This window comes from Benincasa hispida, chromosome 1 (genome assembly GCF_009727055.1).
Source record: "Benincasa hispida cultivar B227 chromosome 1, ASM972705v1, whole genome shotgun sequence".
NCBI lineage: Eukaryota > Viridiplantae > Streptophyta > Magnoliopsida > Cucurbitales > Cucurbitaceae > Benincasa > Benincasa hispida.
The window spans coordinates 81,199,113-81,225,430 of record NC_052349.1 but is presented as its reverse complement, the minus strand read 5'-3'; the positions used below and the strand labels follow the sequence as shown (position 1 = coordinate 81,225,430).

General features: G+C 37.7%; 1 protein-coding gene across 19 annotated transcripts in view; it reads right to left on the bottom strand.

Moving 5' to 3' along the window:
* The window catches only part of LOC120082749 (endonuclease MutS2), a 72,479-nt gene that overhangs the window by 37,974 nt on the left and 8,187 nt on the right, over window positions 1–26,318 (bottom strand). For 14 of the 19 annotated variants that reach the window (XM_039038063.1, XM_039038046.1, XM_039038166.1 and 11 more), the window contains 6 exons: window positions 17,368–17,535; window positions 17,202–17,285; window positions 16,873–16,923; window positions 976–1,032; window positions 747–829; window positions 128–257 (listed from right to left, as the gene is read on the bottom strand). In XM_039038063.1, coding sequence (XP_038893991.1) covers window positions 128–257; window positions 747–829; window positions 976–1,032; window positions 16,873–16,923; window positions 17,202–17,285; window positions 17,368–17,535 — 573 coding nt within the window. Of the gene's footprint in view, window positions 1–127; window positions 258–746; window positions 830–975; window positions 1,033–16,872; window positions 16,924–17,201; window positions 17,286–17,351; window positions 17,536–26,318 lie in introns of those variants that run through there. The other 5 variants (XM_039038078.1, XM_039038053.1, XM_039038091.1 and 2 more) reach the window with 2 other exon arrangements.

Below are 26,318 nucleotides of genomic sequence, written 5' to 3'. Positions count from 1 at the left end.
TATATAAATAAACTTCAAATCACCAGAAGGATGATGGTTGCATAAAAAACAACGTAGTTTTCAAAATTAACGCTGGTGTTCTAACTTTTGACGTTTATGGTCACCTATTATTTTCGAACCATCTCACCCATACTTTTTCAGTTAGCATAAAGAGAACATCTTCCTCAGCTTTTGCCACTGAAGCCCTTGCTTGTTGCAACTCATCATTTAAAGGAACGGCAGAGAGTGGCTCTAAGATGAAACCAGTCCCTGTATCACTACAACAATATATTCTTCTCAGATGAGGAACATTTAGGAGCTGATCTCCTTTTATAAGAAAAAGTTGGGGGAAATGCATACAAATTCTTCAAATTTAACTGCTATCCGGTTTTTCACTAGCATACAATGTACAAATTCCCGGAAGGTATTATAATTTTTTTAGTTGCGTTATTAGAGATAGAACCCTATCCTTATATTGTTTAATTAATAATTTATTTTCATCATTTGTTTCCTCATATGTACAGCATAACAAAGTATATNCATACTTTTGGCTTCTAGCTGGAATACTATCAAGAAGAAAACTTCTGACTTGTCCTCTTTTGCAATAGAGCTTCGTTAATATGATTGCAGGTTTCTTATTTTTTTCAATAGAAAATACTGCATTTGATAAACAACATTTTCATTACCAGCATTACTTAGCATGAGAAAGAGGGCCAAAAAGCATAATTCATAAGCTGATGCAACGGAACATGAATGCATGGATGAACCTGGACAACAGGAGACCCTTAACATCCATTAATTGATCACCCTCTGATTTTATACACCACCTTCCATCAACGATTTCCACTTCCTAAGCCAAAATTGTATAGTATCATTAGAAAGATAAACAATCAGTCCACTAACTTACATATGTTTCTTATCATCATAAATGAACATTTATTTGAAAACAAACAAATGAGTCAATACATAATACAAGTCCAATCTGATGCTTCTTACCAAAAAGGAAGTTCCACTCTTTGCATTCCTAACTAAGCTGTCCATTAACTGATGTAACTGTACATAAAGAAATGATGTTGAATTTAGTATTAAGAAGTGCACTTATAGCATCGAGCTCAGAGAAAGTTTTATTATTTGAATCAAAGGCAGCAGCATGATATTACGAATCTCATTAGCAGGCAAATTATATTATGGAAACAAAGGTAGCTGATGTAGGACATCTCTTATTGAGATTCTTTTCTGATTCTTGTTAGTTCTTGGCAACTTTCTTGAGTAATATAAAAGATGTATTTAGTTTTGTCTTGCTGGCCTTTTCCTTTATGTTTTTTTTCTTTCTCTCTTTTTTTTTTTTTTTTTTGGGAAAGGAAACCGAAGTTTTCATTGGTTTATTGAAAAGAGACTAATGTTCAAACTGAAATAAGAATAGAAATAATGAGAATACAAAAATAAGCATCCAAAAGTGTGCAAAAATAAAGCTAATCAAAGAAAATAAAAGCACATCAAGTCAAACATATAACTTGCACCAAGAGGAACACCACGAGAGAACAAAAAGCATTGCAATTTCAAAACGCTCTAGTGATGTGAGAGATTTGACTTGAAAGACCCTTTGGCTTCCTAAAACCAACTTTCAGCAAGCAATGCTTTCTTCCACAATTGACCAAATCAAATCCGATTGAGGCTTGAATGACAGACCAACTAGGATTTGAGTAACATTATCATCGAAGGAGTTATCCCTTATGTTTTAATTAGTCTTTTGTAAGGTTGTAATGTTTTAGTTAGTTGCCAAGATTAGTTTGTCCAGCTGTCAAGCTTCTGTTTTCAGCCCCTTGGCCTATTTAAAGGGGCTGCTCCCACTAATAAAAGGCACTTGAATTTCTTTGGAACTCTATCCTCTTGCTTGGCTGCATTAGTAGCTAATGCTGTTTTTTTTTTAAAAAAGAAACAAGTCTCTTTATTCATTAAGAAAATGAAGTGAGACTAATGCTCAAATTACAAGGAAATCAAAAGGATCAGCACCCGAACATCTCAACTAGGTTGACACCCCCTTAGCACCCATCATCACATCCGAACACTAGAAAATCCTCTAAATTAAAGCAATACAATGGGATACAAAGCTTAAAAGCAAGAAAGAAAAACCGAGCTGGAAAATTAAGAAAGAAAAAAGAAAACACAGCCTTGAGAACTAAAGCTTCTTTGTAGCTTGGACTTCAGAATGCTGAAGAAAGAAATGAATGCCAATTTAGACAATTTCCTGACTAGAGTATGCTGCAAAGGAGCTTGTGAGGGAGCACCAAAGAGAGGCTTTCAGCTTGGCTGCTTCATATCTTGAAAACCATGGAGTTTCCTTGTCTTGGAAGACTCTTTGGTTGCGTTCAAACCACAATTCAGCTAACACAGCCTTTACAGCATTGACCCACAGAATCTGATGAGATTTCTTGAGAATCGGACCAATCAACAGCTACTGGACATTTAGTCTAAAATCTGCCCCAAAAGCCCAACTCAAATTAAAGACATTGAAGAGCGAAAACCACTTTAGAGTACAAAGAGGAGTAAAAGCCCAAAATGAGGTCTTCAATGTCCCGGGTGGATCTGGTTGGAGGTTCTTGATCATTGAGCAATTCTGCAATCAGATTTTTCCTTTTTCTAGTAGATAGGAATCTATGGAAGAAAGAGGTATTCTCGTCTCCTTCTTTTAACCACTTTAACTTACATTTTTGAATGAGGCTTTTTTCTTCCTGTTGATATAAGGCCAGCAGGTCTGCTTTCAAGGAAATGGTTGCTTCTTCAACCCTGTTTTGTGAAAATTCCTCATCTGTCAGTGGATCCCTTCTTTGAATTTCATTTAATAAGCTTTCCTCCTTCAACTTCATCCCTTTCCCATATTCATGAAACCATTTCTTAGGAGCTGATTCAATCTCTCTCAAATTTGTGGAGAGAGCAAAGCCTGCCCAATGGTGCTTTTCCCCCTTCCTTAGAGTTTTTTCAATCAATTTGCAGCATTCCTTATTGCTCAACCAATTGTTACAAAAACGAAACGGTGAGGGTCTCCACTCAAATGCTCCTACTTCTTTTTATAAAGGGAAACAAACATTTTATTAATTCATAAAAAGAAAGTACAAGAGATGTGTACTTGAATAGGATCGATACAAGATAAGGGATCGGGAAACGCACCCGGGCATCTCAACTAGGTTGACACCCCCTTAACGTCCTCATCATATCCATAGAACTCAGACAAAGACGGAAAATATGAAGCTTACAGAATATTTGAAAAAACAGAGAAAACGTCCTCTTTTTTATGGCCAAAATACAAGCCAAGAGGGAAACAAGAGAATCATAAAATAAACCTAGCTCCTTGAGTCTTCAAAATTGGGTAGTAATGATCCTTCTCCTTGAAACATATTCAAACTGGGAAGATGAATGCTTGCAAATTCAAACATAAATTTTGAAGTGAGTAGGCATCAAAGTGCTTTGAAAGAGAACACCATTGAGAAGCATTAAGTTTGGCGGCCTCATAGCGGAAGAACCAAGTGTGTTCTTTATCCTGAAAGATTCTTTGATTTCTTTCGAACCAAATTTCAACTAATATTGCTTTTACTGCATTGTAACAAATCAGATTTGGGGCTTTTTTGAGGATAGGACCAGTGAGTAACTGCTGAACATTCTGTTTACAAGTAAAGTCAAACACCCAGCTGATATTGAAGGATTTAAAAAGGACTAACCAACAATTTCTTGCAAAGGAACAGTCAAAGAACAAGTATTGCAAGTCTTCCCCTGCTGATTTACATAAAACACATTGATTTGGAGAAATAAAATGGCAGGGCAGCTTGTGTTGCAGAACTGATGCACTGTTTAAGGATCCAAACAGCAAGATCCAGACTGTAATGTTCACTCTTCGAGGGCTATTGGTCTTCCACAAAGCTTTTAAAAGGTGGGTGTCAATACGTGAGGCCAAGGCAAGATGGTTAGACAATGATTTTACCGTGAATGAACCACTTGCTTCTAAAGACCAAGATCGAGAGTCAGGTCTGGAAGAAGGCTTTATGCTGGAAATCAAGGAGAGCAAAGTCTGAAATTCTGGTATTTCTTCTTCTTTTAATAGTCTTCTGAAGGGTAGAGACCAAGAGAGTGTTTGTGAATCCCAATGGTCCATAATAGAACCATTTTGGTTGGAAACAACTCTAAATAAAGAGGGAAAACTGAGTTTAAGTGGTGAATTACCAGCCCAAGAGTCATGCCAGAAAGCAAATCTGCTACCATTTCCCAGTTTGAGGACAGCCAAGGCTTCTACTTTCAACCAGATTTTTTATATGCTAATCCAAGGACTTTGAAGGCTCCAAAAGGACTTTCCCAGAGTGTGCCAATCGCCAAAACTTCTGCCATGAATACTCCTTATTACTTGTGCCCATAGAAAGGAATTTTCATGGAAAAAATGCCACCCCCATTTGGCAAGAAGAGCCAAATTTCTGTTTTTTAAACCTCCTAGTGCCAGCCCCCATCTTCAACTTTTTTTTATACAATCTCCCATTTTACCAAATGATTTAGTTTTCCTCCTTTATGTCCTTCCCAAAAGAAAATTCTCATGATTCTTTCCATAGAAGAAATAACCTTTTCTGGCATTAAGAAAGAAGACAATATAATCGGTCGATAGATTTGAAAGCACTGAATTGCATAGAGTTGCTCTACCACCTCTTGAGAGGTTGTACCTTCTCCATTTATCGAGTTTACCCTGAAACTTGTCTAACACCGGCTGCCAAAAGTCTATTTTCTTTGGATAACCGCCCAAAGGAAGACCTAAGTATAAAAAAGGCAGCTGTAAAGATTTACAGCCTAACCTTGATGCCACGGCTTCTTGCTTGGATTCTTCAATATTAATTCCACATATGGCTGACTTTTCCCAATTTATTTTCTGACTAGAGCACCATTCATATAATGTAAAAGTTTTCTGGAGAATCTCTAACATTCCATCGTCGTTTCTACAAAATAAGAGGGTGTCGTCTGCAAATTGGAGAATTGAAATATGGATATTATCCTTTCCTACTACAAAACCTTCATACAAACCTTTTTCATGAATTCTTTTGATCAAGGCTGAAAGTACTTCACTTACTAAAAGGAAAAGGAAAGGAGAAAGGGGGTCTCCTTGTTTAATTCCTCTTGATGCCATTATTCTTCCTCTAGGCCTTCCATTGATGAATATGGATAATTTAGGATTGGATATACAGCCCATAATCCAAGATATCCATTTTGAGTGGAAGCCTTTTTCATGGAGAACTTTTTCAAGAAACTCCCAATCAACTCTATCAAAGGTTTTGACGCGCATTCCTTCCAAGGTCCAAGATACAAAAGGGAAAAAAATGCTCTCTCCTCTCTCCTCTTCCTCTCCCTCCCCCAGCTTCCCCCCTCCGACCACCTCACCGGAACCCACCATGCCTTCTGCAGCCTTCCCTCCCTCTAACTACCTCTTCCTCCCCTGCCCCTCCGTTCTCCCTCCGACCCCCTCCCCTTCCCTGACCTCTTTTCCTCCCCTGTTTCAGCCCTGCTCTCCAGCCTTGGCCTTGCCATCCCAAACCACGGTGGTTTCCTAATCCTTCAATCAGCCCCAGAATCCATGGAGGTGAAGAGTTGCAAAATAGGTGTCCATTTCTTCTGTATGTGGAAAAGAGACAATGGATTTTTCATAGAAGATCTGAAAAAAGGACAAAAAGTTCTCCTTTCCCCACTAATGGTGCAATGGCTAGAGGGTAATCTGAAGAGATTACTGTATGGCTCATCTTTCGAATTTTTTTCTCCTTAAAGAAAGGGTTGATCAGGGAGTCATGCGCCTCTCCAAATTCCGAAATAGCAGGGGCTGGTTCATAGAATGTGCAGTCTGGCCATCATCGGGTGGAAGGAAAAACATTCACATCCCTTTTGGGGATGGAATCTCAGGCTGGCAAGAATTCAATGATATGGTCAGTGGCTGCCTCAAGAACTCCTCATCAACCCCCCCTTCAATTGTAGACATGCCAGCACTAAGCTCCCCTCTTCAGTCACAGACTTCCCAAAGAAAACAGAGGTCCCCTGTTTCGGTGATCAGAAAACAGAATAGGCTGCATCAATGGGTGATCAAGCAAGCTAATGTGCTCCAACCTGATTTCTCTAATCTTTGGATTGTCTCACGCCTTGTTGAATTCGATAATTGGCTTGATATTTGTAAGGTACTCAAAGACCACTTTCAATCTAATGTTATTATCAATCCTCTATTTGCAGAAAATGCCCTGGTAACAATGGACCGAAGCTCATTGGATGAACTAGATAAATTCTCAGGCAAGTGGCAGAAATTTGGCTCATTCCATCTGAAATTTGAAAGATGGAACAACTCCTCCCATGGTAGACCAGCTTATGTCAAGGGTTATGGGGGTTGGATCTCAATCAAGAACTTACCCCTGGATTATTGGTGCAAACAGACCTTCGAGGCCAGGAAATACTTTGGGGGATTAGAAAGCATAACTATGGAGACACTTAATTTGATCAATGTTTCAGAGGCCAAAATTAAAGTAAAGGAGAATCTTTGTGGATTTATCCCAGCAACAATTGAAGTATCTAATGAAAAAAGAGGATCAATTTACTTGAATTTTGGAGATATCATATCAACCAGCCCTCCTAATAAGGTCAGTGGTGACTTATTTGAATCGGATTTTACAAATCCAATTGATTTAATCCAGATTAATGAAGCTAAACGTGATGAAGGCTTTTATTGTGACCCGTTAAATTCAAAATTCAACTTCCTACTTCCCTCTAATTACATTATTAAGTCATCTAGAAGTCCAGGAGTCTTTGTGGATAATAAAGAAAGTAAGATGAGAGAGATTGAATCCAAGGCCAAGAAGTTAAGAGGCCGCTCGAAATCTGAGCCGCCCCCCATTCATGCCTCACGCCTCTGCCTTTTGACCTTCCCAAGCAGTCACCTTCAGCGTCGTCTACAGAAGACAAAGAGTTATTTAAAGAAAAAATTACAGAGGGGCGTGACCCTTTAACTTCCTCTCAAAAAGGTGCCAAGATAGATCCACTGATTGAAAGTAAAACAGAGGATCGGGATCCTTCAAATTCTTCTCACAAAAGCGCCAAACTTGACTTGGGAAAACCCGGTCCAACCCTTCCAAATCAGAATGTCAGTTCATCTTCAACCAAAATTGAGAAGTTTGTTACTCAAGACTTAATCACAGAGAAGCCGAAGGCCTTGATCTCCATTCCTTCCTCCCATAGACGGATCCAAAAAGTGAAAAGGATTAAGCCACTCAAGCATCACATTTCTGCAAAATTGAATTCATTTGAGCTAAGACCTTTTCCCAGACACTTCATCAGAAAACAAACATCCTTTCAAAACCCCTGGTCAGCCATCTCTAACCCGGATATTCTTGAAGTAAGTTGTGCTAACCTACAAGCCAATCCTCAAACTTTGAGACCTGAAAGGGAGTGTCCTATCCAACCTCCTCTACATTGTACCCGAAATGATAACTTCTCTGCAGATAGTCAATTTCCCAGCCGAAACACCCCCCTCTAAATTTGTCAGATGCACCACAGAATCTACACTCCATCATAAAAGAGTGTGATTTCATTTTAGCTTGATCATAAGGAAAAGTGTTGAAGAATTCACAGAGAGCCTCAATGAAGATAGTGACTTGGAACACAAGAGGTTTAGGGGATTCATCAAAAAGACTGCTTCTAAAAAGATTTCTAGAAAAAGTCAATCCGGATATTGTCCTTATCCAAGAAACAAAAAAAGACAGAATTGAGGGTTCATTTATCAAAAGCCTTTGGAGCTCAAAAGAGGTAGGATGGGTGTTGGTGGAAGCTAAAGGAAAATCGGGAGGCATACTCTCAATGTGGGATGAGAGCAAAATTCTAGTCACTGACAACTCAAAAGATGAATTCTCCCTTTCAATCAAATGTCAAACGTTAAACAAAAAGATCTGTTGGATAACAAATGTTTATGGGCCTTGTGATTACCGAGAAAAGAGAAGATTTTGGGTAGAATTATCCTCTTTGGCAGAAAAATCTGATGATCCATGGTGTATTGGGGGAGATTTCAACAGCATTCGAAGGAGGCATGAGAGATTTCCAGTTGGTAGAGCATCGTAAGACATGAATAACTTCAATAAGTTTAGATTAAACATCCTGCTGGAACTTCCACTATCAAATGGACAATTCACTTGGTCAAGGAAAGGTAATGGGGCTTCAAGATCTCTCCTAGATCGCTTTCTTGTATCAAACACATGGGAAGAAGTTTTCGATGACTCAAGGGTTACAAGACAAGCTAAAACCATGTCAGATCACTTTCCTCTTACATTAGATGAAGGAGCTTTTGAATGGGGGCCCTCACCATTTCGGTTTTGTAACAGCTGGCTGAGCAACAAAGATTGCTATAAATTGATTGAAAAATCTTTGAAAATGAAGGAAAACATAAATGGGCAGGTTTTACTCTCTCCACAACTTAAGAGAAACAAAATCAGTCCTAAAAAAATGGTTTCATGACTATGAAAAAGAGAAGAAGATGAAAGAGGACAGCTTACTAGCAGAAATTTATAGAATAGACTCTCAAACAGTGGGAGAATACCCTCAAGTCAGTGAAGAAGATGCAGCCTTTTCCTTGAAGGCAGATCTTCTAGCCTTTTACCAATTAGAAGAAAGAAGCCTCATTCAAAAATGCAAACTAAAATGGTTAAAAGAAGGGGATGAAAACACTTCTTTCTTCCACAGATTCCTATCAACCAGAAAGAGGAAGAACTTGATTGCAGAATTGCTTAATGATCAAGATATTCCAACCAAATCCACCCGGGATGTTGAAGATATTATTCTGGCCTTCTACTCATCTTTATACTCAAAAGGTAATGATCCTCGAGTCATTCCTATCAACCTTGACTGGTCAAGAGTCTCAAGAAGTCAAAATGAGCAGCTGGTTGTAAGTTTTTCTGCCCTAGAAATCAAGCTGGCAGTGAAAGGGTTAGGAAGGAATAAGGCTCCAGGGCCGGATGGCTTCACACCAGAATTCTTCATCCATTTTTGGCATATTCTGAAAGACAACTTAATAAAAATGTTTGATGATTTCTACAGAAACAGTAAGCTCAATTCATGCATCATTAAAGAGAACTTTATTTGTCTAATTCCAAAAAAGACTGATGCAATGAAAGTCAAAGATTTCAGACCAATTAGTCTCACCACCCTCTTCTACAAGATAATAGCAAAGGCCCTAGTGGAAAGACTAAAAAGGATCATGCCAAGCATAATTGCCCCCACTCAAAGTGCATTTATCAAAGGAAGATAGATCCTATACCCCATCCTAATTGCAAATGAAGCAGTCGAGGACTATAGATCGAAAGGGAAGAAAGGATGGCTTCTAAAGCTTGATTTGGAGAAAGCATTTGATAGAGTGGACTTGTCATTCCTTGAAAAAGTTCTAATTGGAAAGAATTTCAGCTCAAAATGGATATCTTGGATTTTGGAATGCATCACCAATCCAAAATTCTCATCTTTATCAATGGAAGGCCTCGTGGAAGGATAGTGGCATCTAGAGGAATTAGGCAAGGAGACCCCTTTTCTCCTTACCTCTTCATCCTTGTGGGAGAAGTCTTAAATGCCTTAATCAACCGGTTGCATGAGAAAAATCGCTTTGAAGGTTTTTGGTTGGAAAAGATCAAGTCCACATTTCTATTTTGCAATTTGCCGATGACACCCTTATTTTTTGCAAATATGATGATATGTTAGAATCTCTTCGAGCTACTCTTGACCTCTTTGAATGGTGTTCTGGACAGAAAATTAATTGGGAGAAATCATCCCTTTGTGGTATAAACATTGACCAAGACATGTTGGATAAGTGGGCAAAAAAGTTCAATTGTAAAGCAGAGCAACTTCCCCTTCTCTATTTAGGACTTCCTTTGGGAGGTTATCCGAAGAAGACTGATTTCTGGCAGCCTATTATTGATAAAATTCAAAGAACTCTTGATAAATGGAGAAGATACAACATTTCAAGAGGAGGTAGAGCAACCCTTTGTAAGTCAGTACTCTCAAACCTCCCCACTTATTACATGTCTACCTTCTTGATTCCTAATAAAGTGTTGCAAATCTTAGAAAGAAAATTGAGGAATTTCTTTTGGGAAGGCCACAAAGGGGGCAAACTAAATCATTTAGCCAAATGGGAACTTGTGTCCAAATCTTATGAAGAAGGTGGCCTCGGTTTGGGTGGCTTAAAAGAGAAAAACCTAGCTCTTTTAGCAAAATGAGGCTTGAGATTCCAGCTGGAAAGCTCTTCCCTTTGGTGTAGAGTGGTCAAAAGTATACATAGCAGTAGCATTTCAAGGGGTCGCACTTCCGATAAAGCAGTGGGCTGCCTTAGAAGCCCATGGATCAGCATTTCAAGAGCTTGGTTGATAGTGGAAAATCTGTCTATGTTTGTCTTGGGCAATGGGCTTAATATTGGCTTTTGGTTAGATACTTGGGTAGGCAATCTTCCCCTTTCATCCAGATTTTCTAGATTATATAGATTGACCACTCATTCAAATGGCTCTGTGAGAGAGCATTGGGACCACACCACCGACTCTTGGAGCATCTCTTTTAGGAGGCACTTAAAAGATGAAGAGATTTCGGATTTTCAAGAATTGTTAAGCCTCATCTCTAGCCTAAAGGTGCAAGATCGCCCAGATTCAAGGTTTTGGTCTTTGGAAACCAATGGATCCTTCTCGGTCAAATCCTTATCCAACTTTCTTTGCAAAGCCCCCCGAATGGATCCTCTACTTCATGAAGCTCTTTGAAAATCAAAAAGCCCAAGGAGAATAAACATAGTCCTTTGGATAATGGTTTTTGGGTCCCTAAACTGCTCAAGTGTGCTGCAAAAGAAGCTTGCCTCTCATTTTCTCTCCCCCAATATGTGTGTTTTGTGTAAGGAGAATGGGGAAGACCAACAGCACCTATTTTTTAACTGCGTTTATGCACAAAGTTGCTGGTTCTCGCTCTTCAATGTCTTCAATTTGAGCTGGTCCTTTGGAGCAGAATTTAGCCTAAATGTGCAGCAGATGTTGATAGGGCCAGCTGTCAAGAAATCGCACCAGATTCTGTGGGTCAATGTTATCAAGGCTGTTCTATCTGAATTATGGTTTTCAATTATCCGACAGCATTCCTTATTTTTTAGCCAACTATTACAGAATCTAAAAGGGGAAGGACCCCACTCAAAGGCACCAGCTTCAAAAAGAAGGGGAAAATGATCGGAAATGGTTCGAGCTTGTCTTGATACTCTTGAATTTTCAAAGAATTCATCCCAATTTTGAGAAACAAAAAATCTGTCGATGAGGGATATTGATGGCATTACTCCTTCTCTTGACCAAGAGAATTTTCCATTGGACATGGATCAATTAAACTTGATTCTCGAATAAACTTATTGAATTTTGTTATTTCTCTTGTAGATCTTCCTATTGGAAATCTTTCCTGTCTTCTTCGGATGCAATTAAAGTCCCCTCCGAGGCACCATGGCTTATCACAAGATTCTAATATAGAAGACAATTCAGCCCAAAGGCTGTCCCTTTCTCTGTAGCAATTCGGACCATACACATTTGTTACCCAGCAACTTTCTCAACAAATTGTTTGACATTTTAAGGTCAAAGAGTATGATGCTTTTGAAATTTCTGAAACTGAAATTTTGGCTTCATCCCACATAGATAGAATACCTCCTGCTCTTCCCGAAGCTTCCACAAAAGCCCAGCCTACTTCTTTAGAGCTCCATAAGCTTTCAATAAAAGGTAGATCAAAGCTGTCTTTCTTTGTTTCCTGGAGAAGAACTATATCAGGGTTTATTTTTTTCAAACTCTTTTGATTGCCAATCTTTTATTCCTATCACCAAGCCCTCTGATATTCCATGCGATGATCTTCATACTGCTATTAAGGTTTAATGAGCTCCGGACAATGATTACCCAAAAGTAAGTTCACATTTTTCAATTAGAGAATTGAGCTCCTGAGGTATGCAGTCTTTGTTAATTTATATGGAAAACAGTGGATTCTTCTTTTCAATCCCCTGAACTTCCTCTGTTTGGAAGAGAAATTTTAAAGCATCCCCACCACCAAAAAGGTTTTCTGCTGAGATTTGTTTAACTTCCTAAATATCTTTTTCAATTTGAAGCCATAGGCGCCTACTTTGGAGGATTAGAGTATTTCAAATGATATTTTAAATTTGATAAATGTAGCTGAAGCAAAAAATCAAGCCAGAGAATCTTTGTGGTTTTATGCCAGCCACTAAAGAAATTTCAGATGTGAAGTGTGGTAATATCTTTCTAAATTACGGAGACATAGAGCTTCAAGATCCTCTCCCTAAAGTTAAAGGGGACTTATATATGAAAGACTTTGCTAATCAAATTGATTTAGTTCGGATTAACCAAATGTTGAAAGATGAAGTGGAACCGGTTTTTTTAAGACCTGAATGGTTATTCCTTGAAGCAGCTGGAAACAATTCCAATTTTTTCAGAAATCCGGTCAGTAACAGTTCTTCAAAGAAACAAAGTGAGATACGGTCACAGAGTCCGCCGAAGCAACCATTCACACAGATGCGATCGACGGAGCAGCCTTCCTCAAACCCAATCCAGCTTGGTGTGAACACTAACAAGGATTTATTGAGAAGAGAGAGTTCCATAGAAGGCTGTTTCCAAGAGGATAACCAAATCGGCATAACATCAGTAAGCGGGAAAACAAAATTTCAAAAATTGTCTCTTGATCTTCCCCGATGGTCTTATATAACAATATGGAAGTTGAAGATGTAAAGTCATTCTCCCTTCAAAAGAAATCAGTAGATCAGAATACTCTAATACCATAAGCCTCCCCAATTACTCAGGAGACTATTGTAAGCAGAGAGATCGAAGTCCCCTCGATTACTAAAAGGTGTACTCATCTTTTCAAGCCATTCCCTAAGCATTTTGCATAAAAAAGAAGATCCTTTATCAAATCATGGTCCTTTATTGCAAATTCGGATCTTCTTGAGGAAAGTTGTGTTAGGCTTCAACTTCCCAACAGCAATCCGAAAAGGTCAGTAAGATTAAATTCTAAGCGAAATTCTTTTGTTCAATCAATCAATAAATTATCAGACTCAAATATCTCTTTTGTGCAAGGTAATTCAAGCAATGATTCATACAATTCAAGAAGTATATCACAAGAAAACGATGAAGAGTCAATTGCAAGCATGAGCAGTGAGGGAATTTGAGGAAGCAGATCCTGAAGAAGAACACGAGGCTAACGAAGAATTAGTTGAAATTGACAAGGCATTGGATCATCTATTCCAAGAAGAAAAAAAACAGGGGACAGAAAAGGAAGAAGGATTTATTTTTGCCCCTTTCAACAAATCCAACATACCTCAGGAGTTGCATTCTATATTGGACCCTTGGATGAGCAGGGGTATACATTAATTCCTTCAGAAAAGCTCATTGAAGCGTGCTGGCCATATGAAGATTATCTCGTGGAATATCGGGGGGTTTGGTGATAAGGCAAAAAGATCGACGATTAAAAGATTCTTGAAAAAGATTAATCCGGATCTAGTGCTACTTCAAGAAACAAAGAGAGACAGCTTTGATTTATCATTCATAAAAATTATTTGGAGTTCAAAGGAGGTGGGGTGGACTTTTGTAGAAGCAACGAGCAGATCAGGAGGCCTTTTGACTACGTGGGATGAAAGAAAAATTTCAGTTTCAGAGGTATTTAAAGCTGAATTCTCTTTAACAGTAAAATGCCTAACAACATGTAAGAAAGTGTGCCAGATAACACACGTGTATGGTCCGAATAATTATAGAGAAAGAACAAGACTTTGGTTAGAATTGTCTTCCTTAGTTGAACGATGTGAAGATTCATGGAGTCTTGGTGGGGATTTTAATTGTATCCGGCGAAGGCAGGAGAGACTTCCAATGAGAAGAGCAACAAGAGAAATGAGGCAGTTCAACGATTTCATCAGAGAATCTAATTTGCTTGAAATTCCTCTTTCCAATGGTTGATTTACGTGGTCAAGAGAAGGAGAAGTGGTTTCAAGATCTCTTATTGATAGATTCTTTATTTCTAATAATTGGGACAAGATCTTTGAGAATTCAAGAGTATCAAGGCAAACACGTATTATATCAGACCATTTCCCTCTTTTGTTTGAAGCCAGGGCTTTTGAATGGGGACCATTTCCATTCAGATTTTGTAATAGTTGGTTAAATAACAAGAGTGTGTCAGGTAATTGAAAGATCTTTGGAAGTGGTGGGACAACAAGGGTGGGCTGGTTTTATCCTCTTCTAGACTAAGAAGACTAAAACAGTCCTTAAAAAGGTGGCTTGCAGATTAAGAGAAAAACCAGAAAATTAAGAAAGAATCATCATGTGGTCCTTTGTTAATGGTTTAGGCCTGGATCACATCAAGCTAACAGATGTACGACCTGAGCAATAAAGAAATGTCTAAGATTGGAGTCCACATTGATTCCACATAAAATATATTGATAAAACTATTTTTTAATCCCTGAGTTTTTAAGAATAGGTGTGTTTGGTCCATAAATTTTTAAAACATACCTTTTTAGTCCTCGAATTTTTTTAGAACAAGTTCATTTGGCCCTTGAGTTTTCAAAATGTACCATTTTAGTCCCTAAATATTTAAGAATAAAATTAAAAGGACTTTGAAGTAATTTTTTTATTATTTTAAATAATTGTACAACATTTTAAATTAGAAAAATAAGTTTAAAAAATAATTTTAGAGAGAATAAATAATTTTATAAAATTATTTTGCAATTTAAATTAATAAAAAAAAAATATTGCAACCAGGGGTGTTCACTATTCGGTTCGGTCTGATTTTGGACAGAACCACAAACCGAAGTGAACATGTCAGTTTTCAATCTTGAAGACCAATCCAAAATGAATACAACTCGGTTTTGATTTTTTAATTGAACCACCCTGATTCGATTCAGGTCAGTTTTTTTGAGAAAAAAATTAGAGGAAAAAACATAGATCTGTGGCTTTCTGTGGAGGCTTGCACAAGGGCGGTGGTCGGCAGATTTCCTAAGCATAAACAGACTAATCACTTTAAACTCTAAGTTCATTAAGGGGGTGTTTGCAGCACCACTTTCAAGAAGGTGGAGTGGGCTATTACATCCCATACTATGTTTGGGGCTTCAATTATAATAGTTGGTGTTCCAACTATTATTACCTACTACTAACTACAGTATTACTATTTCAAATCCCTATTTATTATAGTGTTTACTACTTGTTACAGTGTTCTATTTCCTACTAAACCTCTCTTAAAATATTTGTTACAGTGTTTACTATTTCCTGCCAAGACTAAAATAATTTGCATCCCAAACATAAACTATTATAACCAACAAACTATTATAATCCACAAACTATAATAACTACTGACTATATAACCAACTAAGTGCCCCAAATACTCCCTAAATGAACAAAAAAACAGGCTAGTATGGCTGGCCACTAAGGAAAAAATTGGAGGCCTGAGGGTGTTTACTGGTAGAAGAATCTGAGGTGGAATGGTTCAGAGGTTGGCGTGGCAATGGATCAACAATAATCAACGAGGCTAGCAGGGCTGGCAACTATGCAGAAGATGGGAGGTTGGAGGATGCTGGCTGGTAGAAGAATCTGAGCATGGAAACTGAAGGGAAAAAAATGGCGGTGGGGTGTGCTTGAATTGAGGCTGAAGGTGAGATTTGAGAAATGAGAATTTTAGGGTCTTTTATCATCACTTCCCATGAATAAAGGAGAAAAGAAAGCTGGCATGACATGTGACATGAGATCATGGGTGGGTGGGGAATTGGGCCTCTTTGAATTCGAAAAACTATGGGCTGGGCTTATTTAATTTAAATAAATATAAAACACACACACACATATATAGATTTTCGCCACAATAAACTGAGAACCGAACCAACATTTTCAGTTTTCTTTGCTACAAAACCGAGATTCCATTTATTTTAAAGAAAACCAAACTTAACCAGTTGATTCGGTTTGGTTTGGTTCAATTCGGCTCGTTTTGTCGACTCAAACCAATTTTTTAACACCTAACTAGGACCTTTCAAACCTATTTAAAAACTCAGGGACAAAAGATAATACATTTTAAAAACTTAGAAACCAATTGCACATAATCTTAAAACTCAAAAACTAAAAATCTAAGTTTTTTGCTGATTTTTTTTTTCCCTTATGTGACATTGTAAGGCATTCCCTTACCACGTGATATTATTGAATAAGAACTTGCCCTAAGGTAATACAACTCTTCCCTCTCATTGTGAGAAAGGCTTAGTTCAGCAAAAAGATGAAAAACAACCCCCCTCCCCCTACACTGCTATATCCCCCCCCTTTCTACAAGGATACTCACCACGCTCCCCTTGATCCCCCACTGCCCATCTCTAACGTTCCTCACTCCCACATGATAACTAACTCTACACAATTACCCTATTACCCCTCCTCTTGTATTGATGGATGATTGGTGGCCTGACAGATATATCATAAATTGGGATGTTTTTATTTTTGTAAAGGCTTTTATTTATTTCCCTTATTCACTCTCTCAAGGAGTTTGTATCATTTGAGCATTAGTTTTCTTTCATAATTTCAATCAAACATCATTTGAGCATTAGTTTCCTTTCATAATTTCAATCAAAAGTTTTGCATTTCTTGTTGAAGAAGAAATCCCGGAATATAAACCTTTCAATTCTGAAGGCAAAGAAAAACTAAAGATTACTCCCAGCGTTTTTTAAAGCTCAAACACCACGAAAGCAAACATTATAAACATATTCCAATGCTGTAGCCCAATATTAACCCTCATTGTCATTCATCAAATATAACTAAACCTTATGTCAAAAGAATTAACAAATCCCTGAACAACAAAGCTTCCTCGAAACTTCAATAAAAGAAAAATAGACGTCACCTTTTTTTCAAGCTTGCGAACTTGATCTCGAGATTCTCTTAAGGCATAACTCTAATTAAGAGAGAGAGAGAGAGAGATTATGGACCATGGTAAATTAAGAAAAAATAAATAAATAAATAACAGATGTTCTCAAATTTACATACTCAAGTTTACATACTTAAATATTAATATATTTTCTCCATAAATGAAATGTGAAGGAAATGACATAAATAACCAAATGAAAATTAAAATATGAAGATGAGCGTTTAAGACAAAATTATTAGGGTTCTAAATGTGAAAAGCATATGTAAGTAAAAAAACTAAAACCAGCAAGTTTATAAGGAGCGAACCGCAGAATCTTTGACCGAGCCATCTTCATCTACAGCATTCAGTATCAGTTTAATCAATGATTGATTTACAAGCATTCCCATTATCTACAATCAAGGTTTAAATAAGACGTCATATTATATTACAGAATAGAGCAGTGGTTAAGGTCATACCCAGATACTTATTTACCACTTTTGTTAGGGGCATAAAACGTGCAGACCAATCAGCATCTTCTTTGATTGCTGTTTTCAAATTAAATTGCAACATATCAGCAAACTGTAGAAGAGCTGCAATAGCTATTGCTTCATTTCCATCCATTGGCAGACTCCTTTGAGCATGTTCTATTGCAGATTTCACCTTTAACAAAAAGACAGAGCACATTGAAGTAGAAAGGAGTAATTACAGAATTGTTAGCAGGCGGATTCTTCTCCTATGTCAAAAGACCTGTAAAAAACTTTGTGGAGATAAAAATGCCAAAAAAGAATTAACGTTCCTTCTTGGATTTTGTTTAATAGTTATCTGAATACAGCTGATGTGCTTCAGAGGAGGCTTCCTACTTCATGTCTTTTGCCTCCTATTTGCTGTTTTTGCCATGCGGAAGGGGAATCTCAATCACATATTTTGTGAAAGTTCTTTCTCAATGGCTTGTTGATACAAACTATTCAGTATCTTCAATTTGCAGTGGGTGTTTTATCCGACGGCCAAGAGTATTGGTCCTCCAGTTTTATTGGTCTTACCTTTACCTTTGAGGCCTCACTTATGGATCAATGCAGTCAAACCCTTGATTTCAAAATTATGGCTAGAGATAAATCAGAGACAAATGTTGTTCTTGGATAGATTGATTTGGTTCAGCTCATCTTAAACGCTTCATCCTGGTGATGTTTTCTTCCCAAAACCTTTAACGTTTTCTTTTTGCATTATATTGTTTCGTTCTTCTTCTTCTTCTTTATTTTTTCTGCACTATATTTGTTTGAATTGAAATGCCTTCACATGCCCTTAGTTGTTATAAGATATATTTAAATTAATATGTACAGTCGTCCTTTATTGTAATTTTATATATTCTAGATTAGGATTTCTCATTCTCCTATATATATGTATCTTTTATCTGATTAAATGATAAGAAATTCATTCTCCAAAAGTACAGAGTACATGGAATCACAGCCATACTTTGTTTTAGGGTTTAGAATATTCGTTGACGGCTTTGTGAGTTAGGGTTTGAATTTGGGTCATCACCTCGAGTGGCCATTTGACGACACTGCCCACCTCAAGAAGAGCACCACCGTCGTCTGACTCAGTCTGCCATCGTCGTTCACCAGATACATCCGAGCGTGAGTCGCACACGCCACTAGTTCAGATCGCTCCATCGCCACACGCCAGCGTGTGGGAGCGCGTGAGGCCGTCTCTTTGCTTCCGTCAGTTGGGTTCGTCTCGGGTTAGCCTTTCCGGTCCATCTATGGACAATGCCTTTAGTTCTACCAACATCTACTCAAGTGTGAGGCTGTTTGGAAAATACCCTTTTGTTCCTAGGGTTTGTGAATGTTTTGCTCTCATTTGGGGCTGTTTCGCTATTTGATTTACCTTGTATTCAATTCTGATTTGTTTAATTCTACCTGTGGGATCGTGTGTTGGTTCTTAATGGATGAGATGAAGCATATGGTTGTATACAATGTAATTCTCTTAGCATCAAAGATAACATAACATAAGTTGAATGGAGCTAATTACTATGATTGGCATCGTACTATTCAGTTTTATTTACATAGTACTGATATGGATGATCATATGACTGAGTATCCACCACAAGATGATAAGGAAAAGGCTTGCCTTCATGATGACGCTCGACTTTATGTTCAGATTAAGAATTCCATTGAGAGTGAGGTTATTGGTTTGGTAGATCATTGTAATTCTGTTAAGGAACACTTAAAGTTCTTAGAATTTTTGTACTTGTGAAAAGAGAATGTCCATCGAATATTTGAAATTTGTATGCAATTCTTTTGAGCCAAACAGAAAGCAAAATCTGTTACAAGCTACTTTATGAGGCTTAAAAAGATAGCTGTCGAACTTGCCTTATTATTACCTTTTAGTCCAGATGTCAAAGTTCAACAAACCCAGTGAGAAAAGATGGTTGTTATGATATTTTTTAATTAACTTTTACCTGAATTTGGAATGGCTAAAACACAGATTTTTTTTTATTCTGAGATTCCATCGCTAGAGGAGGCTTTCAGTCGTGTTCTTCGTATTGAGAGCTCACAATTTGGTTTGTCTGTTTCTCATCCTAGTAGTGCTCTTATAAGCAAGAATAATAATTCTCGGGTTACTCCAGGGATGACCAAAAATTTTCAAAAGCCTAGTTATGATAATCAAAAATTAGATTCTCAGGAGATTGTTTGTCGCTATTGTCGTAAGCCGGAACATCTGAAACGTGATTGTCGGAAATTGTTGAACAAGGCTCAACGATCTCAACATGCTCAGATAGCTTCCACCAGTGATATGGCTGAAAAGTCTATTACAATATCTGCTAACGATTTTGCTAAATTTCAAGTATTTCAGGAATCCCTGCAGGCATCTTCTTCATCAAACCCTACTGCTACCATTGTTGAGACAGGTATTTCGAAATTCCTTCTTACATCATCTACTAACTGGGTCATAAACTCAAGTGAATGGGTATTTGCTACTTGGATGAGAATGGTACTTGGGATTTAGTCTCGCATCTGAGAAGAAAGTAGGCTATTGGATGTAAATGGGTGTTTGCTATAAAAGCCAATCCTGACGAAACAGTGGCTCGCTTGAAAGCTCGTCTTGTTGCCAAAGGTTATGCCCAAATCTATGGGACTGATTATTCTGATACATTTTCCCCTATTGCTAAATTAACTTCCATTCGACTATTTTTGTCCATAGCTGCTACTCATAATTGGCCTTTGCATCAACTCGACATTAAAAATGCTTTTCTACATGGTGATCTTCAGGAGAAAGTTTACATGGAGCAACCACCTGGGTTTGTTGCTCAGGGAGAGAGTGATAAGGTATGTCGTCTTCAAAAATCTTTGTATGGACTGAAACAAAGTCCTCGTGCATGGTTTGGTAAGTTTAGTCAAGCACTCAAATGTTTTGGTATGAAGAAAAGTGCTTTTGATCATCCTGTATTCTATCGACGATATGATAATGGTATTACTTTGCTTGTTGTATATGTTGACAATATCGTTATCACTGAAAATGATATATCAGGTATATCTTTTCTCAAGACTTTTCTTCAGAGTCAATTTCATACTAAAGATTTGGGACAATTGAAGTATTTCTTGGGTATTGAAGTAATGGGAAGCAAAAAAGGTATTTATCTGTCACAATGGAAATATGTACTTGATTTGTTGTCTGAGACTGGAAAATTAGGTGTCAAACCATCTAGTACTCTGATGATACCGAATTTGCAACTTGCTAGAGAAGGAGAATTATTTAAAGACCCTCAGCGATACAGAAAATTAGTTGGAAAGTTGAACTATTTAACAATGACATGACCAGATATTGCTTACTCTTTGGGTATTGTGAGTCAGTTTATGTCTTCTCCTGCAGTGGATCATTGGGCTGCAGTAGAACAAGTTCAATGTTATCTAAAAGCTGCACCTGGACGTGGAATCTTATATAAAGAATCTGTTCTAATGAAGCCCAATGATCAATTGTAGGACATGACATGTACTGACTCACAATACTTACTGAATAAGCTATGTCGGGTCGAGTCATTGTAAGGTAATTAAGTTTTCCCACTAACCTCCTATATCTTTCAGGATCTTTTAACAGTTCTCCATCTTTGGTGAGTTGTAAGTTGGGCATCATTGGGGTATTACATGGCTTAACTCCTAACTTTCCTATTTCAGTCAACAAGTCAAGTACATATTTTCTCTATGATAATAGAATTCCTTTCTTGCTTCTTATTACCTAAATTCCTAAAAAGTATTTCAACATGCCCAAATCTTTTGTATGAAATTGACTATGAAGAAAGGTCTTTAGAGATTGGATACCTAAAGCATCATCACCAATAATCACAATATCATCCACATATACGACTAAAAAGATGACACCACCCTCAGATCTCTTAAAAAAGACTGAATGATCTGACATGCTCTTCCGCATTCCAAAGCTTTCAATCACTTGACTAAATTTTCCAAACTAAGCTCATGGGCTCTGCTCTAATCCATACAAGGATTTACGAAGGCAACACACCATTCCATTCTCCCCCTGAGCAACAAATCCTGGTGGGTTGCTACATATACACCTCTTCTTGAAGATCACCATGAAGAAATGCATTTTTAATATCAAGCTAATGTAAAGGCCAATGATTGATTGAAGCTAATGAAATAAACAACCTCACAAATGCCATTTTTGCTACAGGAGAAAAAGTATCAGCATAGTCAACGCCATAAGTTTGTGCGTAGCTTTTCGCTACAAGGCGCGCTTTTAACCGAGCAACAGAACCATCAAGATTGACTTTAACTGCAAACACCCATTTGCAACCGATAGCCTTCTTTCCTGCAGGGAGAGAAACTAAATCCCAAGTACAAATATCATCTAAGGCAGTCATCTCCTCCACCATTGCAGCACACCAACCAAGATGAGACAAAGCCTCATGAACAGTTTTCGGGATAGATACAGACTCTAAGGATGCAATGAATGAACATGTGGAAGGCGACAAATGGTTATATGAAACAAAAGAGGAAATAGGATGAGCACATGTACGTTTACCTATACGAAGAGCAATAGGAAGATCATCACTCGTTTCTGGATCCAATGACGAAGAAGACTTTGGTACAGGGCATGGAACTGAAGGAGGTTGTCGTCGAGTATAGACCTTAACGATGGGTGGAAGAGTAGAGGTAGCCACAAGTAGAGATGAATCAGGAAGAGGTTCAGAAGGAGAAATAACAATGTAGACAAGGAAATCATCCTCTAATTCCTTATGCTCCCCCCTTACTCTTATTCAAAGAGAAAGACAATGATGAAAAAAATGGGGTATGTTCAAAAAACGTGATATCAGGAGAGACAAAATATTTATTTAGACTAGGACAATAACACCGATACCCCTTTTGGACACGGGAATAACCAAGGAAAACAGATTTTAAGGACTTTGGATCCAACTTGGTATGCTGAGGCCGAACATCCCAAACAAAGTAGGTACAACCAAATATTTTGGGTGGAATGGGAAACAAATGTTGCTTGGGGCATAAAGTACAAAGAGGTATCTCACCCTTAAGAATGGAAGAGGGCATGCGATTTATTAAGAAACAAGCTGTGGAAACAGCATCAGCCCAAAAAGATTTTGGAACATGCATATGAAATATCAAAGTTCTGGCTGTCTCAAGGAGATGACGATTCTTTCGTTCTACAACCCCATTTTGAGATGGAGTATCGACACAAGAAGATTGATGAAAAATGTCATGGGTATCTAAATAAGACTTGAGTGTATGAGAGAAATATTCCTTAGCATTATCACTCCGTAGGATTTTAAGAGCACCACTAAATTGAGTTTGAATTTCAGCATGGAAGTTACGAAAATGAGAAAGTAACTCAGAACGACTTTTCATTAAATATAACCACGTAACACGAGAATAGTCATCGACAAATGTAACAAAATACCTAAACCCTCCTTTGGACTCAACAGGACATGGACCCCAAACATCAGAATGGACTAATTCAAAAGGAGCACTAACTCGTTTATTGACTCGAGAATACAAACTCAAACAATGAAATTTAGCAAACTGACATGATCACAATCTAAAGAAGACAAATGTTGAAGTTGTGGACGAAGACTCTTCAACACAGAGATAGACGGATGACCCAAACGACAATGCTCTTCAAAGGGAGACGACACGTTTGAGCATGTGATGGCCATAGGTGTTTGTGGTTCAAAGATGTAAAGACCTCCAAATTCACACCCTTTACCAATAGTCTGTTTCGTCGTAAGATCCTAAAATAAGCAATAACCAGGAAAAAAGAAGACATAACAATGAAGATCACGAGTGACTTTACTGACCGAAATCAAATTAAACGAGAAATGTGGTAAATTTAAAACCGATGATAAAGAAATTGATTCAGAAAGATGGACGGTTCATGATCCTAAAACAGGAGTGGAGGTTCCATCAGCTATAGTGACATTAGGTGAAGAGGTAGATGTACAAAGGTTAGAGAATAAACTAGGGTTACCTATCATATGGTCTGTAGCACCAGAGTCAATGACCTATTTTGACGTGGAGGAAATAAGGCATTTAGAAATGTTACCTGTCTCTGCAATGGCCGTAATGGGAGTAGAAGATGATGCCCTTAATGACTCTTGATACTGCTGAAATTTAGCAAACTCCTCTGCAGAAATCGTAATTGACCTGTCAAGATTACCAGGAGTAGAAGCGGCATGTGCGGAGGGTGATGGCATCCTCTGACTCTTATTCAGCAATCTTCTGCATTCACGCTTCGTATGGCCAAGTTTATGACAATAATAGCAAACAGCACCTCCTGGATTTGATCTTTGGTTATTGGGATGACTTTTGGAGCTATTTGATTCAACCCCCTTATTACCTCTATAATCATTCGTGTACCCAATCAAAGAACTACTAGTTACAGATGATGTAACTGCTTGTGTCTTTTCAGTACGAAGTATTCGAGTGTAAGCTTCTTCCAACGATGAGATATTCAAGCTTGACAACACTTGATCTTTGGCCATCTCATATTTAGGTGCAAGACCTACTAAAAGCTCATGATAAACAATTTTTCACGTTGGGCCATTAAAACTTTTGGATCCGTGCTGATTGGCATCAAGGCATTGAATTCCGCGCATGTATTTTTAACCTCCATAAAGTAGCTTGTAAGATATTTTTCTCCTTGATCAGGTTGATATAGAGTCTTACAAACATCAAACACTATTAATATTCTAATAAAGGAAATCCAAATATTCCAATAGTTCCTTGACTGATTCGCAGTGATTTACTAGTTCAACAATTTCACGGTCAATAGAATTCTTGATTTGTAGAAGCATTCTTGAATCATCCCGCCACCAAATCTTCTTATTAGCATCAATCGGTGGCTCTTCTGTGATGTGATCATCCATCTCCATGCTCCTAATAAAGTGGCGAACATTTGATCTCCATGAATAGTAGTTGGATCCATTCAACTTATGTTCAGTTACTTTTGACACCATAGGAACAATCTCAGACATGACTACTGGTTCTTATCAGCCATTACCTCAAAAAATAGACACCAGACAGCGGAGAATCAAACCCTAATTTACTGATGTCTTTACAAGCAGTGAGTATATCTATATATCCCAAACAAACACACCACCAAGAAGAGTCAACAAAACTTAGGAAACCCATAGAAGACGGGCACGCGCACCTACACGTGCCGGTGCATGGACGGACAACAAAAAGAGGAACAATTGGCGCGTGAGCCTCACGCGCTGGTCAGATGGGATCTGAACTTTAGGGTTTTATAGATCGGCGGCTGGGCTCCTCGACAAACTGGGCGGTGTCGAAAAAATAGCCTTTTTTTTCCCGCGGTGGCGGCAGCGGCTAACGACAACGAACGAACCAAAGACGGCGTTTGTGAGCAAAAATGTAAACCCACCTCTCCACAAAACCCTAAACGTATCACAAACGGATTCTAAATTCTCAAACCCTAAGGTTCACAAAATCCTAAGTTTGTTTAGAGGACTCTGATACCATGTAAAACTTTTAGGTTTGAGAAAGAATCAGAATGCTTTATTCATTCACCAAAGATATGAATATATACAAGTGTACAAAGCATAGAAAAGGAAAATATCACAAAATATTTACAAGAATGGAAAACCCTAACTATAGAATTATAACACTAGAAAAGGATAATTATTTAATGACCCTGAGAGATACAAAAGATTAGTTGGAAAGTTGAACTATTTGACAGTGACACGACCAAATATTGCTTACTCTGTGAGTATTGTGAGTTAGTTTATGATTATGTCTTCTCCTACAGTGGATCATTGGGTTGTAGTAGAACAAATTCTATGTTATCTAAAAGCTGCACTTGGACGTGGGATCTTATATAAAGATTATGGTCATACAAGGGTTGAATGTTTTTCAAATGCTAATTGGGCTGGATCTCGAGAGGATAGGAGATCAACCTCTGGATATTGTATTTTTGTAGGAGGAAACCTAGTGTCATGGAAAAGTAAGAAACAGAATGTAGTTTCTTGTTCGATTCCTGAGTCAGAATATAGAGCTATGTCACAATCCACGTGTGAAATAGTATGGATACTGTTGATTATTTCCTTTATTGTGAAATTTTATATTGTACTTATTGTATTATATTTGCTATATTTTATTCTTTCTTTATTTGTAATTATTTTATTCTTTCCTTATTTGTAATTGGGTATTTCTTCTATTTAAGAAATCATTTCCTCCTAAGATTAATAAGAGAAAAGAATAATGGTTTCTAGTATGGTATCAGAGCAACAAAATTTTTTAAACCCTAAAAACCTATTTTTTTCTTTTTGAAACCCTAGAAAAAATCCAGTCTTCTGCCGATCGGTTGCCGCTGTCCGTCAGCTATAATTTTCCTAGTTGCTGGTTAGTTTAAGCCATTGTGTTGTTTTTTTTCCAAATCTACTGATTTTGTATTATGGGTTTCCTTTTTTTTCAACGATATGTCGGACACTAAGGTACCCATCATTCGAGTTTGCGACCATTGCAATAAACCTCGACATACACATGAAACTTGTTGGAAACTTCATGGAAAACCTGCGAATTGGAAAAGTTCTAAGCAACATGCCTCTAATGCTAATGTTGTTGACTCCAGCCCGTTTAACAAAGAGCAAATTGATCAAATTTTGAAGCTGCTACAAACCAATTCATCATCTGGTAATCCTAGTGTTTCCTTGGCACAATCTGGTACTTGTCCTCAAACTCTCTCTTGCCTTAATTCATCTCCATGGATTATAGACTCTGAAGCTTCTGATCATATGACCAGTTCCTCTTGTTTATTTGAATCATATTCTCCTGTGTATTGCAATGAAAAAATTCACATTGTCGATGGCAGCTTCACCTCTATTGCAAGAAAAGGAACTATTCTTTTGACTACAAAACTTATATTACGTTCTGTCCTTCATGTTCCAAAATTAGCCTGTAACT